At 41.4% G+C, this 21,427-nt stretch overlaps 2 protein-coding genes across 2 annotated transcripts in view; one reads left to right on the top strand and one right to left on the bottom strand.

Moving 5' to 3' along the window:
- Positions 1-295: 295 nt before the first annotated feature.
- Positions 296-4,963, top strand: gpr3 (G protein-coupled receptor 3). The gene is made up of 2 exons (XM_015348625.2): positions 296-710; positions 2,335-4,963. Exon 2 carries the CDS (start codon positions 2,350-2,352, stop codon positions 3,334-3,336), a length of 987 nt encoding a protein of 328 aa, XP_015204111.1. The 5' UTR covers positions 296-710; positions 2,335-2,349; the 3' UTR covers positions 3,337-4,963.
- Positions 4,964-6,653: 1,690 nt separating this feature from the next.
- Positions 6,654-21,427, bottom strand: part of wasf2 (WASP family member 2) — a 32,589-nt gene continuing 17,815 nt past the window's right edge. The window contains exons 6-9 of the mRNA XM_006631290.3: positions 19,710-19,831; positions 16,070-16,237; positions 14,582-15,057; positions 6,654-12,426 (exon numbers count right to left, since the gene is read on the bottom strand). Of these exons, the coding sequence (XP_006631353.2) occupies positions 12,269-12,426; positions 14,582-15,057; positions 16,070-16,237; positions 19,710-19,831 (924 nt within the window). The 3' untranslated portion in view covers positions 6,654-12,268. The remainder of the gene's footprint in view (positions 12,427-14,581; positions 15,058-16,069; positions 16,238-19,709; positions 19,832-21,427) is intronic.

The raw sequence follows: 21,427 nt of genomic DNA, 5'->3' as shown, positions 1-21,427 counted from the left end.
CTTAGCGCTACCCATCCCATAAAATGCACTGAGTAAATACATCTTCCCTCCCACAAAGACATTACAGTAGCTCCTTTGTTATAGGACGTAGACTTACACCATTCGCACGCTGTTAAGTGTGTGTTAAAAGTACAATATGGTTATCCTTGGCAGCTTGGAGTTTTTACGTTATTTAGATGTGAACGTGCTAAGATTGCCTTACACATCCTTCTGTATACATTACACATTGCATCTTCGAGAGGGACCGCAGTGGGAGGGGCTCGGGGCTTTGCGGTATTTTTTATGAATGGAATTTCGACGATAGACGCTTCATTGACATGAGGAACGCGCCTTTCTCTCTCTCGGAGGCTAATTGGCTGCGACTCTGGACTAATCAAATCCCCCCTCTCTGACGTCAGACAGGTGCTGGCTGAGGCAACACTGATACCCAGACCCGGCTATCAATTGTTCAAGGAGAATGGTGAGTCACCAAAGCGGCGCAGTAACGCGGAGAGAGGCTCTAAAACATCTCTCTTAACACTGTGCTCCTTCAGATACTGCCGGTACTGCTGCCACAGCAGAAGCGCGCTGCACGGTGGTCCGTTTTTGAGCCGTTAGGTCTGGGATTGGGGGACCCCTAAGAATCTTCGCTTCCACCAGACAAAACTCGGACTACACGAACTCCCCTTGAATGGTCGGTGAACGGTGGTGTCCTTTATTTTCGAGTCCAGGTGCGTGTTATTATCATTTCTATACTCAGCTCGTAAACATGATGCTGTCCACTCTTATTTCGAAATGCATAATTTTAGAGATTTCCACTCTTTTTTTTTAAATGCTTAATTTGAGAGATTACCGATAGCATGCACGTTATTGACAGGTACGATAAAATTCGGAGAATGAGAGAATGGGACAGTGTAGTGTAATCCGAGGGCAGCCGGTGCGTAAAATAATGTTGCTGGATGTCCTTAGAGGTTTAAAATGTGACATTACGAAAATAAATTCATCTTCAACAATCACGTACTGGTAATATTATATGGTTTTAGAAACCTAATTAAAGCTGGTTTAAAGCTTACTCCAGACCTTTGTACTGTATATTTGCTTTTATTTTTCTTTTGCAAATTTCCCGTATACATCTACTGTAGCTACGCATCTAGCTAGATGGAGAAACTGCAACATTTTCCAGTGATTAGGCTGACATTAGTTAAGGTTAATCAGGCGATTTAAACTACAATTAGTAAAGTATAACAGCTGCTAAAACAACCTCACCATTGATGTCTCCCGACTCGAAGTAACTTGGGCGGGATTTGATTTCTGAATACAGCACGAATCTGAATTTATCTGTTCGAAAAGAAGGAAATACGGTAATCTGTTGTCGTACTCTATATAAGGCACGTCAGCACAGCCTTTCTAGCTAAAGCAACGAGTTTTAGTTTCTAAACAAGTATTAAAAACAACGTTAGATTTTGAATACCGCTATCCAAGAAGTCAAAATACAGGGAGGAAAAACGGCCAGAGAACTCTTAATTCCCGAGGCGCTCTCGACTAAAAACAGTATAGACGCCACTTCGATTACGTTTTGTTCGCTGTAAATGCGTGACCAAGGTGACAGGTGCAATGATCACAGAGCATAGTTTTAACAAGTAAATATTCGTTCATCCACTTATAGCACAGTAGATTCTGAGGTTGTTTTTCATACACAGGTTAACAGGAGTTTAGTTTCCGACTCACACGTTGTGTGATTATCGCTCTATCGACAATTTACAGTAATTGTAATCTCCGGGGGTTTTGAATTCTTAAAAATCAAGAGGTGATGTGGAGACACGTTCATCCTTACAACCAAACGAAGATGAAAGAGCAAAATTCTAATTTTCTCCCTGTAGATCGAATCCTTCAAGGATTCATGCCAAAACGAAAATGTTGTAATTGCTGCATTAAACTGTTATACCAATTTTAAAAAATCTCTTGATGTTTAACTTGGGACTGTTCTACGAACATAAGGGCAAAGAATGAAGGGGCTCAAAAGGTTTAATGCAAGATTTTACTCACAAATCAGTGCCATCTCAAACTATGAAATTACCTTTAAAATATTTTTTCTGTAACTTTTTATAACATGGTAAGATCTGAATTGTCTTACATCATTTCTTACATAAGATACATCAATGGAACCTAGTTATTGGGCTATTTGCAGCAGTCATCTGCTCTTAAACCACAAGATCTCCATTTCATCTTTAGTCTCTGAGAAGCAGCTCAGATCAGAGATGAAAGAGACAAAACTCAGGTCTTGTATGAAGTCACTTCATTTGAGCTGCACTGAAACGGCATTCATAACTGTTTTTTTTTTACTTACCGGTCCAGGTACCGGAGGTGGCCATGAATGAAAACTTCTCCAAGAGCTCAGGGGAGAGTGAGCAGGGCATCTGGCTGGAGTCAGCTGAAGATGGAGGCTCCTTAGATCTAACTTCAGTACCAAGGGAGCCCATGCTCAACCCCTGGGATGTGGTGCTTTGCATTTCGGGCACAGTCATCGCCTGCGAGAACGCCATCGTTGTGGCCGTGATCTTCTACACACCATCCCTGCGCACGCCCATGTTCTTGCTGATCGGGAGCCTGGCGACTGCGGACCTGCTGGCTGGACTGGGACTGATCCTCCACTTTGTCTTTCTGTACTGTGTGCAGTCAGAGGCAGTAAACCTCATCACTGTGGGACTGCTGGTGGCCTCCTTCACGGCCAGCGTCAGCAGCCTCCTGGCCATCACCATTGACCGCTACCTCTCCCTCTACAATGCCCTGACCTACTACTCTGAGCACACGGTGACCAGGACTTACATCATGCTCATCCTCACCTGGGGGGTGTCATTGTGCCTGGGGATGCTCCCTGTTGTGGGCTGGAACTGTCTGAAGGACACCGCTTCCTGCAGCATCGTCCGCCCACTGACCAAGACCAACCTGGTCATCCTGTCCGTGTCCTTCTTCATGGTCTTTGCTCTCATGCTGCAGCTCTACGCCCAGATCTGCAAGATCGTGTGCCGCCACGCCCATCAGATAGCCCTCCAGCGCCACTTTCTCCCCACCTCCCATTATGTCACCACGAGGAAGGGCATCTCCACACTGGCGGTCATCCTGGGCACCTTCGCCAGCTGCTGGCTCCCCTTCGCCATCTATTGCCTGCTGGGGGACTATACCTACCCTCCCATCTACACCTATATCACCCTTCTTCCTGCCACCTACAACTCCATGATCAACCCCATCATCTATGCTTTCCGCAATCAGGAGATCCAGAAGGTCCTGTGGGCAGCCTGCTGTGGCTGTATGTCCTCCAAATTGTCCTGTCGCTCCCGGTCCCCCAGTGACGTGTAGCAGGGGGTGCCCTGGAGTTCACCTTGGCGCTGTACCCCATGGGTCACTCTCTCAGGTACCCCAAGTGCCATTGCACTCCGATTGCAACGGGCACACGAGGGAGAGTTTCCTGGCAAACCCTGTCAGTGAAGCAGACTTCTAGGAACCATAGAAATGTGAAAAGGATAAAGGAGGGGAGGTGACCATTCACAGGGAATGAAGAAGACAGCACTCAGATTGGGTGCAAGGTATTCTGCATTATGGGCGATGGTGGGGGCACAGGACCTTCTTCAAAACTGTTTCTCGAAACGTATGCCTGTGAAGAATCCAATTGTGAATTTCCATGTTTCTTGTTCAACTGGAGAGATTTTTTTACATTATTTTTCAAGAAGTGAGTGGAACGTTAAACAGCATGCGGAATGATGCCTGATTGGTAGGGTAGTAGGAGGAGGTTATATTGGGAAATACACTGTGTGCCAACTAAACCTACTCTGCAAATTTATCATGCAAAATGTGTCCGTTCCTCAAGCTACTCTGTAGTTTCTCTGCAGGACCTCTGGGTGGTCAAATTGCTACAAAGAGTATATTTCTAGTTTTGAAACTCTCAGTACCGTAAATCCAGAATGAGCACTAATGTCAAAACTACCTCACATTCATTCAAGGTAGTCCATCACCAGTGCTAATTAGGGTCTGAGGGATATAGGGTGAAGGTGGTCTATTCTCCCTTTTACAGAAAGTAGAATAGAGATGAAAAGAGAAACTTTGGGATTTTCTGTCCTGGTACAGTTTGCTCCTGGAAAAGACTTGGGCATAGGTCAGATCATATTTAAACAAACATCCAAGTGTCTGCATCACAGTTGTGACTACCCACTGAAATACTAATGCTTTCTGAATATGGCCAAATTGTTCTGCAGCTCTTCTGAGGTGGGTTAAAACACAGATGTTTATCTTTACCATACTGTCTTCTGGGGACAGAAACAGAAAATTGAAAGCAAAGTTAATCTTTTCTTTTAAAGTCTTCTAACACTTCAGTGTGGTGAAACCACACCGAGCTAACGTGACTCAGAAACGTATAAAACGACTTACTGATCATCACGCATCTCACCCACTTCCGCAACACTTTACTGCCAGAGATGTCGAGCCTTGAGCGCAATGCAATCCTCCGACTCTCAGCTGCCCTCTACTGGTCTGAGGCGAGCAAAGCAGCTAGAACAATTAACATTAATCAGGGCCAAAATCACAGACAATCTCGCCTTCATTAGCGCATTGAAAAGAGTACTGTGGCTTTTAACTCGTGCCTAATTCTGAAAGCCAAACACTCTGATATTCAGAGATCCTTAAAAATCATTTGCACTATAATATATTTTGAGATAAACATTATTTATTGTGGAAAACATTTATGTACATAATATCTATTAATGTCCTGTCAGTGGCCAAATTCTAAGAGCTAAAGAAAAATAATATGGCAATTTATGTAAGTGTGTGGTACTGTACTAAAAATTGCACAAAAGTTTAATGCTTAAAGGCACTTTGGAGATGAACTCGGTACACAATGTTGCACAACGTGAAATATGTTAATGTATGAAAATGTTTTAATGAGAATGTATTATGTTCTTCTTTACAAATGAGAATAAAACCTAATTTTATATTAAAAAAACGTCACCATTAGTTCTTTCCCTGACATTCCTTTACATTTTCCATTAATGGTAGAAATCTAAAAGCTTTAAAATGAAGTGGACTTTCATGTAGTTAAAAGTCAATAAAAACACCGAACAGCTCTTTGAATACTCAAACTAGTGATGGAACATTGAAAACAAAATCCATTTTTTGCTCAACTGTCTGTCATGTAGAATTGCAAACAGGCTGCAGCAATTGGGATTACTACTTACTGTCCTGTGCCTACTGCACAAGAATACTGTGCATTTGATAAAGAAGTTGGACAATGGATGTTAGGACATGCAAATGTCACAAGGCAGGCATGATGATTACAAAAGAAGTGTGAGACAGACATCTAGTCAACATTACACGATACATTTGTCATATTTTCAAAAATCTGAATTGGTTTATGGGTGGCACGGTGATGCAGTGGTTGGCATCGCTGTCTCGCAGTGCTGGGGCTCTGGGTTCAATTCCTGGGGTGCTATCTGCACTACATATACGGAGTCTGTATGTTCTCTCCCTGTTCACACGGGTTTCCTCTTTTCTGTGTGCGTGCATGTGCGTGTCTATCCTGTGACGGACGGGCATCCCATCCAGGGTGTATGCTGCCTTATGCCCATGTATGCCCATATTCCCCTGTACCAAATAAGGAGGTTACAAAATCGACGGATGGTATCTGAGGAAGACAGAAGGGGACCCATTTCATCTACCATTGAGGTGCAGAACCTACCTGAGCGATTGGGACAGAAATTCTCCAGCTGCCTCCATTACACACATAACTGGGTAGAGAAGAGAGAACTGTTTTCACCAATTAAATTAACTGGCAGCTTTAGGAAGGCCAGATTGTACAAGACCAGGACAGAATTTAATCAAGACAACAGGGTTAACACACCTACTCTTCCTAGAAGAACGAGTCTAATGTCCAAGCTGTAAGGGACTGGTTTGATGTTACATCCAAATGATGTAAAAATCAGTTTTTTTAACAAGTAAGAAGTTAAATAGTTGTTTGTTAAGCAGTTAAAAAAGTATAATTTAAATAAATGGTGTTGTTAGATTGTACTAGGCACTAATAAGGTGCAATTAAGAATATTGTACAATTTTGGTGTCTATGCTACCAAAACGATACTGCTGCTCTGGGATTTGTCCAGAGAAGAGCAACCAGGTACACTCTGGGGTTCAAAAGAATGGCCTGCAGACACAGGAAATAAGAGCTGAATCATGCCATTCATGAACAGAAATGTCTATCCTATCCAAGTATTAAAAATTCTCAAGGACATTAAAGTCAACCCAATGGGCCTCTTAACAATCAACAGTACAACACAATCCATGTGAAGTTGTTTTAAAGCAGAGAACTAGAACAAAGTAAATTATAAGTCCTGACCTAATAAAGCAATGGTACCACAAATTAAAATAAAAAAACTTCAATATTTCGGGGAAAATACCATCAGTTCTGACTGTTTAGTGCCTCCACGTCACAGGTGCAAATTGTGACCATTTAATGACCATCTAATCTTGGTTCTGTGATTTTGCCCTCATGGAAGTCTGTGAGCCTCTCCTCCTAATCATTCAATTTTCCTTCAACACCGAGGATCACACTACTATTTCCAAGCTTGCCAGGCTTTTGATTTTGTAAAAATAAAACAATCGCTGCAGTCAATATAACAACACTCAGAGGCAAGTGGTGATCATGATGACTTTACTACACAACACAAATTTACCCCAGTAACAACAATGGGTGCGGGCCCTGAAATTTTCATTGACTTTTTTTCCCCAGCCACCTTACAAATTTACATAAAGTATGATGATAAATGTACAGTCTCCATATGTTACAGCAATCAAATAATACTACTGATAGGATTCTGTAATAAAAACAAAAATCCTGTACTGGAATCTATTAGCAAAATGTTTAAGATCAATTTTATTTGATTTAACAGTTAGACATACAAACAGCAACATGGGTGTATTAATTATATACACATATTGCTTCTTACCATATTTTGCATAGATTTTCCAATAAAGAAAATTACACATAAAAGGCACTTATATATTTGCACAAGGCATAGGTAATGAATAATGTGGAAAGGGCTTTATGGTTTTTGTATTGAACAATCTCTGAACATGCAGGACAACTTGGCTCAAATACCTAAAACAACATTTTGTTCCATGGTATAGACCAGAGTCAGCACAAATCTGGATTCACTTGAACCAGGTATCAATAAGTTGGAAAAAAAGAGCTTTGTTTATGCAAAGCAAATGAATGTTTATCATATTTGAAGCTGCTGTCAATGTATGGGAATTGCACATCTGCAAGTGGTCATGTGCGCTAATTCACACCCTAAATGCAGGGCACTAGGCTTTTGTTTCCACCCGAGTCCAATTAATAAATGACATGCTGTCTTCACAGTCTAGATTTGGATGGTTCCCAATCAGAGCTAGAGTGTATCTAGCAACCCAGGTCAGTCAGATACATTCCAAATGCAGGCCCAGGTTTGCAAATAAATGCTGGCAGCTACTTACTCAACTTCTTTTTCTGAATTGGCTACATTTGATTTAAGAAAAGCCTTTTAATACCCATTTCGACCTGGATTTTAAGGACCAGAGTAGGCTAAAGCAGATTCAAGTGACAGGACAGAGATACAAACCAGTCTTGGTTCCATCTGTACAATTAATCTTAAAGTGTCATGGTTAGCGTTCATGATATAATAATTTAATAAACTGATCAATTTATAATTTTTTAAAATTCTGCTGGATATAAGGGTTCATTAATTGACCCGTCTGAGATTACAATTGACTTTGGTATGGCCATGTACCTCATAGGATATTTAATGATTTGTCCTAAGAAACTAAATATTACATTTAAAACGAGTTTGGTGATCTGTACAGAAACAAATACTACTACTATGAAAACCATAAAGTCCTTTGTACAGTATAAGAATCAAGCCATAGTTACAGTTTAGAGGATAGGCACAGAAAATCTCTTGTACAGGGATTTCTAACAACATCTTTGGTCTTAATGTACTTTGGAAAGTGGAAATTCAGGCTATGAGTTTCAGTTATGTGAAGCAGATGCATATTAAGAAACTGAATCAAATAAATCATGTTAATTAAAAAACATTTAATAGAAGAGCTTTAACAGGAATTTAATTTTGTGTTTTTAGGTCTCCAACCATCTACATCTCAACAATGAGCTCTAAGATGTAGAACATATTTTAGAAAGTAGAGAATCTAAGAGTTTGGAGGCTACTTGTAAGGAAAACAGGCTCTCCAAATATCTTGTCACATTGCCAAGTGTTTGTCTAATGCCAGAGACAGCAGATAGCAACTAGATTTTTAATTAGTATAGAAGATCAACTCCTACACCTTGGAATGTTCTACAACTGCTTTAATAAATGTAATAACACAGCACCATGCAGAAAGATGGTGCTGACAACAGATACATTTTAAAGCAGATAAAGATACTATCTGCAGCAGAAGACTCAAGCAATAATGTCAACTGGACATCAGAAATATTGCTGAATCCTCATTTCTTAATAGATTAAACGTTGTTCATGCACAGCATTCTGCTCCACATTCTCCAAAACCCACAGTTTTCTATCCTCAAAGCACTGTGACACACGCCAAACATAATTACAATATATTTTGGTTCCAATTGTACAAAATGGCATAAATCATTCCCATCCCTTTTTAAAAAAAAACATACACTATAATTATTCTAACCATTTTAAACTGTTCTTATGCATTCAGATAGCAGGAGTGATCAAATAAAAAAAACAAATCTAATATGCACAAAATTACAATTATTTCAGTATTATTAATCAAAAGCTTTATATATACCCCCAAATTACATAAAACAGGGAAAGCACAGTAACAATAAGGAGTTTCTTCCTGTAGTTACATTGTATTTAGAATTAGAGAACCTTCTCAATATGCTTACCTAGATGCTGCACTGTGACTGGCAGTAAACTGTGGCAGTAAGTGCAAAGAGAAATATCCCTCAGACACCATTGTAAAAAAGAACAACTGCTGGTTGGATTGATGCTAAACTATCACATAAAGGTTCCCCCTTTTTGACTGTAAAAGAACTAAACAATGTTAAGATAAGAAACACCATCAAATGCAAACCAATCATGTGAACAGGTTGTCACAACCAAGGTTTCTTTTCTATATGTGTCAGGACAACCCATGCTGGAAAATCACAGTATAGGAAAGGAGAATGCAGAGAAATCAGGCACTTCAATCATCCAGTCTTAAAGCTGCCTTGAAATTGAACTAAAGACAGATGTTAACAGGTTTTAAGGTAAATGGTGTGCCCAAACCCACTATAAAGCAGGCTACTGAAAAACAACTTTGAGATGACATGACAAGAGATGTCACAGCACTACTCAACTGCTGTGATCTAAGGCGTGAAAATGTCTGATGCCTTTTTGCTGCCATCACTCCAGACTACTTGGAAAACAAAGCCACCCAAGAACTCTCAGCAGTTGTATAAACACACTGCACACTCTGCCAGGGTTCATGATTTTTCCCAGTAGGTTTTACTTTCTTTAGAACACGTTTAGGCTATTGAGGAAAATGAATCTACAAGAAACCAGATTTAATATGTCGAAATTAGGATATTCATCCTAGTGAATAAAATACAGTATTTATGGCAATGAATTGAGGAAAGTGACATTCACTGGTAGCCTTTGTGGTGTTCTGAGTTTCATTCTACTGCAGCTCCAGGGCTCTGACTTGAAACAGGTGTTGACTTAGCTTAGACCAGAAGTGAGTGTCACTGATAAATTAAAAAATAATAATAACAGTATAGAAGAAAACAACACCTTTTAAACAGCCCAAGACATTTCAAGCAATGAAGGAATAGATTTCCAAAATGACATTACTAAATGTCTTGGGTGAGTAATGGGAAATACCAATATTGTAAGTCCTGAGAGAATGTGTGCAAGAAAGCACAGTCACTAAGATGTGCATTATGCAGGGTGCCCATGTTATGAAACCTTTCGTTTTAAAAAGAAAAACGTGGTCATGACACGCAGCTCATATTTCACAGAGAAAACAATGTCAATTAGAACCTTGCCAAACGAGGGTTGCTGTTCCAAGTTATTTGCTGCAACAGAAGCCCTACTCATAGTGTGAATTAGGAAAGCACTGCAATTCCTTTTCCATTGAAAGGCACATTGTGAATAATTCACAAGCACGAATAAGGCACGTTCATGGTCAACGTACAACTGAAATCTCCAGTCATTCAGTATGCCAACACAACAGCCGGCAGTTGTACTGGCTTTCTGGTTCAAAACGGTATTGTAGGCAACCCTTTAATTACTAGACCAGATTCATGGCTTCATTTCTTGACCACAAACAATTCCAGTTTCAATGTTACAAAACGAGTACTGAGTTTTTGCCTGAACTGCATCAGCAGTAGCACTTAGGTAAAAGGAGGCCATGAGGCCCAGAGAGCATAACACACGTGACTGCTTCATAGAACTGCACTTTCTAACCTTGTCACCTGCTTACCAGCTGGGATCTTACATCTTCCATCATTCTCAATAAAGCAAAGGAAGGAGGGCCAGTGAGTTCATTCATGCTGTACATAGCCTCATAGAAAACTCCGGGAGGACAAGCTTCCTGGCGTTAGTTGTGTTAAGCTAACCCAGCAGCAAATCTAACAGTACTTATTTATTTGACTAATATAGGAATTCTGATATCAGGGTATCATTCCAACTACAGGTTAGAGAGACGGTTCTGATATTTTGCCTTTTCTAAAAACTGAGATTTAAAAAAATGTTAAAAAGGACTTTAGGAAGTTCAAAAAACAACATTATTTCTATAAAGACTGACTCAAAATTGCTGACATGGCTCTTATGCTTTCTAAAACGTTGAAGTCTTAAACCTTAACAAGGTAAAACATAAAAAGCAGGGGTTTTAGAGTCAACACTAAATATTCACATAAGCAGCTTGTCTGGGCTTAAACAATGTTCTAGTACTGCTTGTAAAGGCACCCTCCAAGAGTAAAGACCAAGCTAGGGCATGGAGACACCTGAAAGCCCTAGAAATCTCCAAGGTGCTGGCTTAAATCCTTGGAAACTCGTGAGAACAATGCAAAGGAGAAAATATTTCCAGGAGAAAATGCACAGTTTCTCAAACTGTTTAAATGAATCTCTATGGGAGCAAAGCACAATTATTCGTGCATAACAAGTTAAGTATGCTGCACAGTCAGCATACAGTGTCAGCTTACATTGCAGGCCTGCTCCAACATGTTCTAAATTTGGCTGTCCTTGCAGAGGTGGGTTAAGAGACACTCTTTGGCAATTTCCCCCTTCTCTGTAGTTTGAAGACCCCTTGAAAAAGTGGGACTCATAAAGTTAAATAACTATTGTTTGCTGCCTAGGGAAGGAAAGGGATGAGTCAGAGGGCTCTGAACCTGGTGGAGAAAACAGCTACAAACCGTGCTTCACACAAAAACTAGGGTCACAGTCCCATTACCTTGCAGTGGCTTCAATTAAACTTCACTGGGATTTTTAACCATTTTGATGAGAGAACTTTTAATAAAGAAGCACAGCCCCCCAGTCTTCGCTGTAGAGAGACTTTTGCAATGGTGTGCATCACTTACAGACAACAGACTAATGTCATATGCTTTCCCTTTCGATGAGACAAAATTTCATTTCAGTTACAAAAGCAGACCAGACACGGTCCAGTGCCATAACTGAGAATCTGTGCAATCCACTTAATTTGCTGTTAGTGACTAAATTTCATTACCAGACAGCAACTGCACAAGACCTGAGCACCTGTAGTGGATCAGGGAATTTAAAGGGTCGAAATGCAAAGTAATTCTGTTCCACACACCATTGTTGTCCACTTACACATGAATGGTGGCTGATACAACACACTCAGCTGGTGGTGCCATCATTCTCTTTGGAGATGCAGCCTTTTATCTTCTGCAACCTATTTTGTCCGTTCCCTGCTGCAAAGTCACTGTGTTTAAGGAATAACACTTTGTTCTTCTCAAAGAGAAAACTATGACCAAGGTCCAATGGTTCTGGCATTCCCACAATGCGAGTCCGGATTTCTGATCAACTCTACGAAACCCGTCTAATGAGAAGATATGTCAAGTCCAACTGCTGAGCCACCATGACTCGTGCCTTCCCCGTGCCACAGAGGTGCGAGCTGGGAGAAAAGCTGAACCTCTGCCAGACACCGGTGAAGCTGTGATCTGAGCCTGTCTGAAGCTGTATGGAAAGGAAAGGGGTGATAGGTATGTAGTAACTAAGGTCCTCTGCAAAAGAGGCAGAGGAGCGTGTTAGTCAGACCAATCTTCTTCGCCGAACTCGGAGGAGTCATCCTCGGAGTCGCTGCACTCCACTGCGATGCGGCGCGACAGAATGGCGGCCACATCGTTGCCCATGTGATCTCTCTTCTCCTGCTCGCGCTGCTCCTCCACTTTGCGCAGGTTGAAACCTGAGACACAGGAGAGAACATTAGCCCCAGGCCAGCCCAGGCACTCCCAGAAAGTCTCCTTCTCAACCTCTGCTACACAAAAGTGAATGTAACATCTCCGGGACCTATAAAATAACCACACCATAGCCTCTGCCAAAGAGAACTGCTTTTGTACCGTTTCATTGTAAACCACCCTTGGTGCGTGGACGCAGATGTCTATATCCAGAGTGCCTACTTCTTTTGTTGTTTTTTCTTTGTAAAATCATTACCTATCAGTAAACATTTATCATGCTAATTGCCAATAAAGGTGCAACAGATCTAATGGTCTGATTGCTGGGCTTGCAAAAGTATTAGGAAGTATTTTTCAGGAATGGGTTGGAATCTTTTCAATATATCTTTCATTTCTTGTTTTTATTTGGCTGGTCACCATGTGTTGCACATTAAGTATGTAAACATCCCTTTAGTTTTTGAGTTTCATGCTGTCTTGCACTAGTGCCTCTGAACATAAGACACACAGCGCACGCAGCTCACTGTCAGTGAGCAAGCCACACTGAATATATCCATCTTGATATTTTCTCTCTGGAATGATTGGCCTCAGGACCGACTTTCCTGCTCCACTGTGGTGGCCTGCATTTTATCACCACCTAGCGAAGCTGAAGAGCTTGTATTGCCATTTTTGTTGGTCTCTTAAGGCATTTTTTTGTTCGTTTGCTCCAGTGAACCATTTCATGAAAACCACAAAGCAGCAAACTCTAACAAAAAGGCGAGTGCTATCAGTGCTTGCAGGTGTTATAAACCATATGGTGGCTGGACTTGAGTGACTCAACAATGTACAACAATACTTTATCAAATATACAGTACTGTCTGTTGGATCTAGTCAAAGTAATAATAAGAATAACAATAAGAAGAATAAGAATAATAAACTTTATTTTATATTTTATATAGAAGAATGGAACCAGTTAAGTAAAGGCTTTTCTGAAGAAGAGGGTTTTGAGTCTGGATTTGAGGGAGTTTAGAGAAGGTGACTCTGACATCCTTGGGCAGAGAGGTCCAGAGCTTGGGGACATAACAGGAGAAGGCCCTGTCACCCATACAATGTAGACGGGCTTGGGGGACAGTAAGGAGGGCAGAATTTGAAGAGCGGAGGTTGCGAGGTGGGGAGTAGGGCAATAATAGTTCAGACAGGTATTGAGGTGCCAAGCCATGCAGAGCCTTATAGGTGAGCATGAGGATTTTAAAGTCTACGTGGAATTTGACTGGAAGCCAGTGCAAGGACTCCAGGATAGGAGTAATGTGAACACTTGCACTAGACCTGGTCAGGATTCTGGCTGCTGAATTTTGGACATACTGCAGTTTGTTCAGAGTAGATTTAGATACCCCAGCGAGTAGAGCATTGTATATCTATTTCTAACTGACACACGAGATTATATGTATTTTTATTAATAATTTTCACCTCCTGCATAATAATAATATTATTTCTTCCTTATACTTATTTAGTGCTGGACACTCCACTCAAAGTGTTTTACAGGCAACGTGAACTCCTCTCCACCACCACGAATGTGTATCCCCCATCTGAATGATGCAACAACAGTCAGAGTGCGCCAGTATGCTCACCACACATTATCTATCAGTGGGGTGGAGAACAGAGTGATGAAGCCAATTCATAGGTGGGGATTATTAGGACGCCACGATTGGTAAAGGCCAATGGGAAATTTGGCCAGGATGCCGGGGTAACACCCCTACTCCTTTCAAGAAACACCCTGGGATTTTTAGTAACCATGTAGAGTTACAACCTCGGTTTTACATTTCATCCAAAGGACGGAGCCTTTTTTGCAGTATAGTGTCTCCGTCACTATACCGGACCCACACAGGCCACAGGGAGAGCGCTTCTTAATGGTGCCACTAACATGTCTCCCAGCACCAACCTTAGCTTTCCCAGGAGGTCTCTCATCCAGGTACTGACCAGGCTCCCACCTGCTGAGCTTCAGTGGGCTGCCAGTTCTGAGTTGCAGAATGATATAACTGCAATTCACACGAGTCCTGCATGATCACTCTTCACTTCAGCCCCAGAGCTCGAGAACGCCAAGGAACTGCTTCCACCATGTCACCTGTGCTCTTTTCCACCAATCTCTGCACACTTGCGGTGCTGCAGGTCGCACGCCTCTTACAGACTCACCTTGCCGGATGGCCTGCAGCAGGTCGCTGCGTGCATCGCTAACCGGGGCCTGTGGTTTGGGGGCGCTGGTAGCCACAGGAGCTGCACTGGAAGGCGGAGGAGGTGCAGGGGGCCCCGGCGGTGGGGGTCCAGGGGGAGGAGGGGGGGGAGGCGGAGGAGGGGGTCCACCGGGAGGCTGAGAGACTGGCACGACTGAGGCAGGATCCATGGAGGGAGGGGGAGGGGGCATGCAGGGTGGTGCAGGGAAGCCAGCAGGGCCACTGGGAGGCGGTGGGGGCGAGGGCGGGGCGTCGAATCCAGCGGGAGGGGGTGGAATGCCCATGCCAGAGGGAGGAGGAGGTGGGGGTGCAGGGGGAGGGGAAAAGCAGGGTCTAGTGCCTGGAGGAGAGGAGCCCATAGGGGGCGCAGGTGGGGGGTGGGTAGGACTGAGCATGCTAGAGCGCTTCTGGGTCCCTCCTCTCTGGACATCATTGTACCTGCGCAGGAGACACAGTGAGATACACAATCTTCACTCTCGCACCAGATCCAATAGAAATAATAAAAAAAAACAAGACAAACAAATGACCAAATGAGGTAAAAAGGTAAAAAACAAAACAAAACAAGTGTTTCTTTAGGAACTGGCTGTTTGGTAATCATAACACAGCTAAATATCAGTCACTGGAATGCAATTTGAATCAATCGCCCCCATCGCAATCACCCCACAGGAGGATGTTAGATTAATTGCATAATTCATAACCAGATACCAGATGCCACACGTGATTTAATACAAACCGCAAGGCATGCGGTGACCTTGCTGAAATACTTACAGGACTGAAAAGTTATTTTACCTCATGATTCATTACACTGCATTCACTACAATGAGAGCTGGAAGATATGAATACTGAGCAGGTATCCATCTGGTTTGTGTTTGTAAGCAAGTGGCTTAGCAGTCTGCTTAACACTGAGGTGAAGTTCCACAGGTACAAAATCAAGTTTCTTTTTTATTGTCGTGAACACGTCCACTTGAACAACAAGAGTGTGTATCTATGGGGGTTAATTTCATGCTGAAAATAATTAACGGTAAGTGGAACTTAAAGAAGTTCCATGTCAAGCCTTCCTCATCTGTGTGTGCGATATCTCCACATGTTTTTTCTTCTTTCTTTTTACTGCGTGGCATGGAATTAACCTCTGCTTGTTCCCTAGCTTGCTGATACAGGTCTCCAGTCTAACCTATTTACAGCGGTTGCCCTTTTCAAAAAGAACAGAAAGAAATTTGCTGCACAATGTAAGTACCAATGATGACCTACAAGAGCACTAACAAAAAGGGTGAGATATGGGACTGAACCAGAAACGTGAAAGAATAACAGTAGCTGTGCACTGAATTGCCAGAAAAAGGGAATGTTACATTATAATGACGTGAGTGTAAAGCAGAATTCCAGTTAATCCAATGATTCCTTTTGTAGTTTTAAGTGTCGGAGGCCATTCTGGGGATCACCAATCACTACTTACATGTCAGGAGGAGGTGGGGGCAGTTCATCGATGGCCGGGGGTGGAGGTGGAGAGCCGGGGTCAAACACCCCAGAGTAGGAGTTCTGGCTCTGATCCAGATAGCTTTCCGCCGACGTTCCCATCCCATCCCCGGAGCTGATGCTTCCATTTAGCATCTCATTGGAATCTCTGGAAAAAAAGGCGAGAAAACATGACATCACCTTCCACAGCTCAATGTAGGTTTCGCTACGCAGAATGAGAATTGCCAGAGAATTGTCCTAGTGAGACTAAAGACAAAAAAGGGGACCTAAGTACTTGGTACTATTTAACCAAGTATAATGAAAAACTAAGTGATGTTAAGCTTTATGCACACACCAAGACAATTAAAGCAATTTCCCAGATAATCTGCAAACTGTGAGTCAATGTGGGCACAACAGTGGACAGTAACTGAGCTGACAAGGAGTCTCTGGTGATCAACTTTATATTACAGTATGTTTCAACCCCATGTATGACCTGGATTCAACTGAAAAGAAGTATCTCAGGTTTAAATTTAACTAGTTAGGTTAGAGGTTAGAGGTAAGAACAGGTAAATATATCCACTATAAATGTATATATAATATAAATATGTATGTGAAATTCTATATTGGCCAGCATGAGACCAATCAGCAGAATTTCATTATCCCTGGTATTGTATACTGGTTATCTAGAGTTCAGCCATTAAGGGAGTTCTTAACAGCTAAAAATCATCATTTTAAAGATTCAAGAATATATCATGGGAAGAAAACTTAAATGATACTAGACTTATAAATCCGTTGCTCCGAGACCCTTGGCTGGCTAAATAAAAAAAAGGCTCCACGAAACTGGTCCAGATAGAATATTAGCATGTGAGCCCCAGTGAAAAACACAAAGTGGCACTCCCTTTTACACTAAAGAAAAGGAAATTTTTCTATAGTCAAAAATGGAAGTGCAGCCTTCTTAATACGCTTATACATTTATTAATTGAAAACAGGCATTTATACCATTACAGTCTTCTTTCAAATTGTTTTTTCCCATGCTCCAAAAGTTCCTTATTAACTCTTCCTCCCAAAGTACGCAGAAATGTAGTTAAAAACAACACTGTTTAAGCGACTACTGTAGGCAAGTTTTGTCCGAATACATCACTTGAGTTAAATTACCCGAATACAGTACACTGAGAACAACAGAGCTCATAAAGCCACAGCTAAAAGCAGAAGCTTCTTAGTGTGCTCTAAATTTAGAACAGCCCTAAGCTTCAGGTTCACTTTGAGGCAGTTTCTCTTCACAACACACTCAGGCTGGTGTTTTATGTGAACGACTGCTTCAGTGCACTTCTCAATTGAAGACAACAGCGGGTGGGCTTTATGTTTTCTTTGGGGGGAGGCAGGGGAGGAAATCTCTGTTAGTAGATCTTCTTAAAGACTTGTCTGCAAACACTTTCCATTTTCCTCTGGAGGTCAGCAACGACATTCACAGACTGTTAGCAGATTGCTGCTGCAAGATTAAAGAACGTGGAGGGGAAGACAATGAAATCAGTCAAGCGGCAGAATTCTCCATTGCTGCCATTTGTCCTTTTGGAATCAAGATATTGCTTTCAATGTGCCTTCTTGACAGGTGTACAGTGGGATCTCAACAGCTGCAACAATTATTGCTTATTCGCGATTTGGTCTGCCTGATGCAGTCTTGGATGGAAGAAGAGCAGAGCGGAATGAAACCGAGTTGAAGGTTAAGAGCAACTTTCAAATGAGCGATGCAATGGACTAGGATCACGAGATGAATCTAGCTAGTGAGTGAGCCTCTCCCTGCCCTGCACCCAAGTACGCACTATCCAGCGAGGCCTTGTCTTTATACTGTCATACTAGGAATGACGGGGGAAATGACTTCACAGGCTCACTTGACAGTTTTATTGCCCGTTTCATTACAGTTGGGTGTGCTAATCATGGAGGCAGAGAGAGCGAGTGCAGGCACTCACTGGACGCAAAGGAGGGATTCATGTTTCATTCATTTATTTTAGCCGATTACTTAAGTTTAAGTTTGTGATCACAGCTGTTTCTTTTACTTGATCAATGTTATGTGAATTAACCTGAAGTCAGCACATTAGTACTTTAATTATCATATAAGGGAGAATTTCTTATGTCTTTTAACCACACATACTATATTCTGTAGTGTATTATTTGACGGCACTGGGGTGGACTTGGTTCTATATGAATTTGGCTGTTCACGCACAGAACCCTCATGAATGTCAAGACCCTACTGTACTTAAATCCTAAATCGATAGTCATAAAACTCTCACTGTGAGAAGAGAGACAGTGTTAATTTAAATATATTAGTTGTCTCTTTACCTGGACCTGTGAATTCCATTTCTTCTGAAGTGGGTGCATTATTATTAATATTAGGGTGATGACACAGAAGAACACAAAGAGAAAGAGGAACAGGAGGAAGAAAAACATTAATAAAAAATAACGCCATACGTTTTATATATTGTCACCATCACTAGGGGCGTTTGGGGAAATGTCTTTTAAAAATTTAAGTTTTTTGGAAAAAAAGTATAAATTATTTAATGAAAAATGGATAGAATTTGGGCATTTTTTTATTAAATGAAAGTATTAAGAGTTGGTTTCTATTTTTTTTCTTCTGAATATGCACAACATGAGGTAGACTACTCGATAAGACCGGAAGATTTTACAATTTGGATAGAAAAAAGGTTCCTGGTTTGGCCACCAGGCTGTATATAGAAGAATCTATCTGTACTAAATTAAATCCATTAATACATTAATTAGACACCCATCCCTGAACTTCTTCCTGCAGCAATATCACAGTCCAAATGAACAGCACAACCTGAGGAAATGAGGATTTGTGCTCATTATTGAAAGACAATGCATTGCAATAAAATCATAATAAAATTATGATTCATATTTTACGATTAATAAAATCATATACTGCTACATATTAACAGATTTTTTAAATTGGGCTTATAATAAATGGGTGCAAGGAAGACTAACTATTAATAACACAGAAACATTCATTTAGAAAATAAACGTTAAATACAAAATGAATCCTTTGAATACGCTAGGCCATTTTTGCTTTGTAGTAGAGTTGTTGTGGAAGCACAGCACCATTTTACTAAAGGGAACCATTAACTGCTGCAACTCGAAATTCTCGGCTCCAACACAAACGTCTGAGAAATTGGGAAGACAAGCAAAATCTGTAAAGCTTTACTATTTGAAAAATCAAAATGCTAATTTTAGAAAACACTATTTTCTAATAGGAAGGTCAGTGCTCCCATCAGCAATGTTACTCTTGTATCTGAAAAGCAGGACCAGCATACATAAACTGTGCGTCTGTGAACATCTCCACATCTTGGCCCAAGGAAAAGCTGTTTTTCTTACCAATTTGCCTTAGTTGTTAATAACTGAAACCTACTTAGAATTAACTAAGAGAAAAAAGAAGGTAAAGGTAAGGCCCTTTAATTAACCAGAAATTAAACTAAATTCCACCATTTTCTCATTTTCTTCAAGATGTCCCTTGTAAAGTCAAATCAGCTTGATCCTATAAGGAGTCATTTCTGAGCTTCCTGGAATGTGCCTTCCAGGAAGAATGAACAGCTGTCTATCCTGGCTCAGGCCCCTGTGCCAGCTGGACTTACGCAGCGTCGCTCTTGGGTGTCACAAACTCCTCTCCCATCTTCATCCTTTCCCACTCCTCTTTGCGGGTCTTGATCTTGCGGGGGTTCAGGTTTCCTCGGTTGGGGTTGTCCTTCTTTTCTTTCTGCAAAGACACGAGTGCAGGAGGGGCGGCTCAGCCATACTGCCATGGCATTCAGCCAGCCCACCGACAGCACACCACCAGGAAACTGGTGGTCTGCACACGCCGCACCGTCATGAAATGGTACATTCGATGTGACAGGTGGGCTGGTCACCGGAATGCATTTAAATGAAATTGATGATTTTTAGTGCTTCAGGCAAAGGAGAAGACTGCAGCTAGGTCAGAGTTCATTAAAACAAATTAATTCGAATCATCTGAATCTCCTTCCCTGGAAATGGACTACCAGATGTGCCCTCTTATCTCTCTTTTCACAGTTATGGATATTTTACAAAGTGCAATAATGGATTTCTTTCTTTCACTACGCTATATCATTCTCTTAAAGAGTAGGGGTGTTACCCTGGTGTCCTGGCCAAATTTCCCAATCATGGCTTCCTAATAATCCCCATCCCTGAATTGGCTACATTACTCTGCTGTCCTCCCCACTGATAGCTGATATGTGGTGAGCGTTATGGTGCACTATGGCTGCCGTCGCATCATCCAGGTGGCGCTGCATATTGTTGAGGGTGGAGGGGAGTCCCCATTACCTGTAAAGCACTTTGAGTAGAGTGTTCAGAAAAGTGCTATATAAGTGTACAAAATTATAATTAGAATTCATTTCTCTAATAATACTAACAAAACTGCTTCTCTAATAATAACAACAACAACACCTCCAAACTTGGGTCCTATTTTTTTGTTGTTCACAATGTTGCCTGGTCCAGTTCTACACTTTAAATTGTTGGTACATTCTACACCGATCACTGCTCACAACGCATTTGTATCAGTGGTCAAGAATACAGGAAATTTTCATTTTATTAATGTCCAGTCTGAGAAACAAATGCTTCATAAACCAAGGATTATGACATTCTCCTCTCCGTGCCCTTACATGCTGTTTATACATTATACCTTATGGTTACAAGGGAGGAGTAATCTTGGAAATAATAGACGTCCTATAATAAAACAGCAAAAAGTAGTGTATTGTCAATAATAAAGAAGTGCTTCAGCCATATTTCACAGGCCCACATTTTAAAAAAACTATGTATTTTTCTGAAATTATTCATCTCATTTTATGCCGATCTAAACTGAACAAACATGAAATAGACGGGTCAATGAATATTTATTTATCTTTTTGTTCAAATTGTGAACAATGTACAGATACAGTGACGTTCAGAATTGCTCAGTCCCAGGGCTTGCTTCAGTTAAAGATGATCATCTTCAGTACTGTATGTTCATTTTCATATGGGCTTTAGCTGCAGAGCCAGGTCTGTGTTCTAAAGACATTCCATATCACTGAAGGGGCAATGCAGAACAGTGCTCCGAACTCCCAGACCCCTAACTAGAGGATCCTTAATGCAGGAAGAAGTTCTGTTCTATTCTTGAGCAATGCATTTACCCCGACCACCCTGTCAAACTAATAAATAGGTACAACAATTTGCTTCAGGGACTTAATGTGCACAGAACTTGCATACTATGTCTGGGATTGTTGATGCATTAGTTTGCTAAATGCTACAGACACCAGGACGTCCACCAGCCTTGCGGACCGCATAGATACATGAAGCAGCT

Source organism: Lepisosteus oculatus, chromosome 11 (genome assembly GCF_040954835.1).
Source record: "Lepisosteus oculatus isolate fLepOcu1 chromosome 11, fLepOcu1.hap2, whole genome shotgun sequence".
NCBI classification, from domain to species: Eukaryota; Metazoa; Chordata; class Actinopteri; order Semionotiformes; family Lepisosteidae; genus Lepisosteus; species Lepisosteus oculatus.
Note: the sequence above shows the minus strand (reverse complement) of the source record. Positions and strands in the feature narration are given on the sequence as shown.

Excerpts from the sequence above, each read along its gene's own strand:
- gpr3 (XM_015348625.2), top strand. The coding sequence starts at position 2,350 with ATGAATGAAAACTTCTCCAAGAGCTCAGGGGAGAGTGAGCAGGGCATC.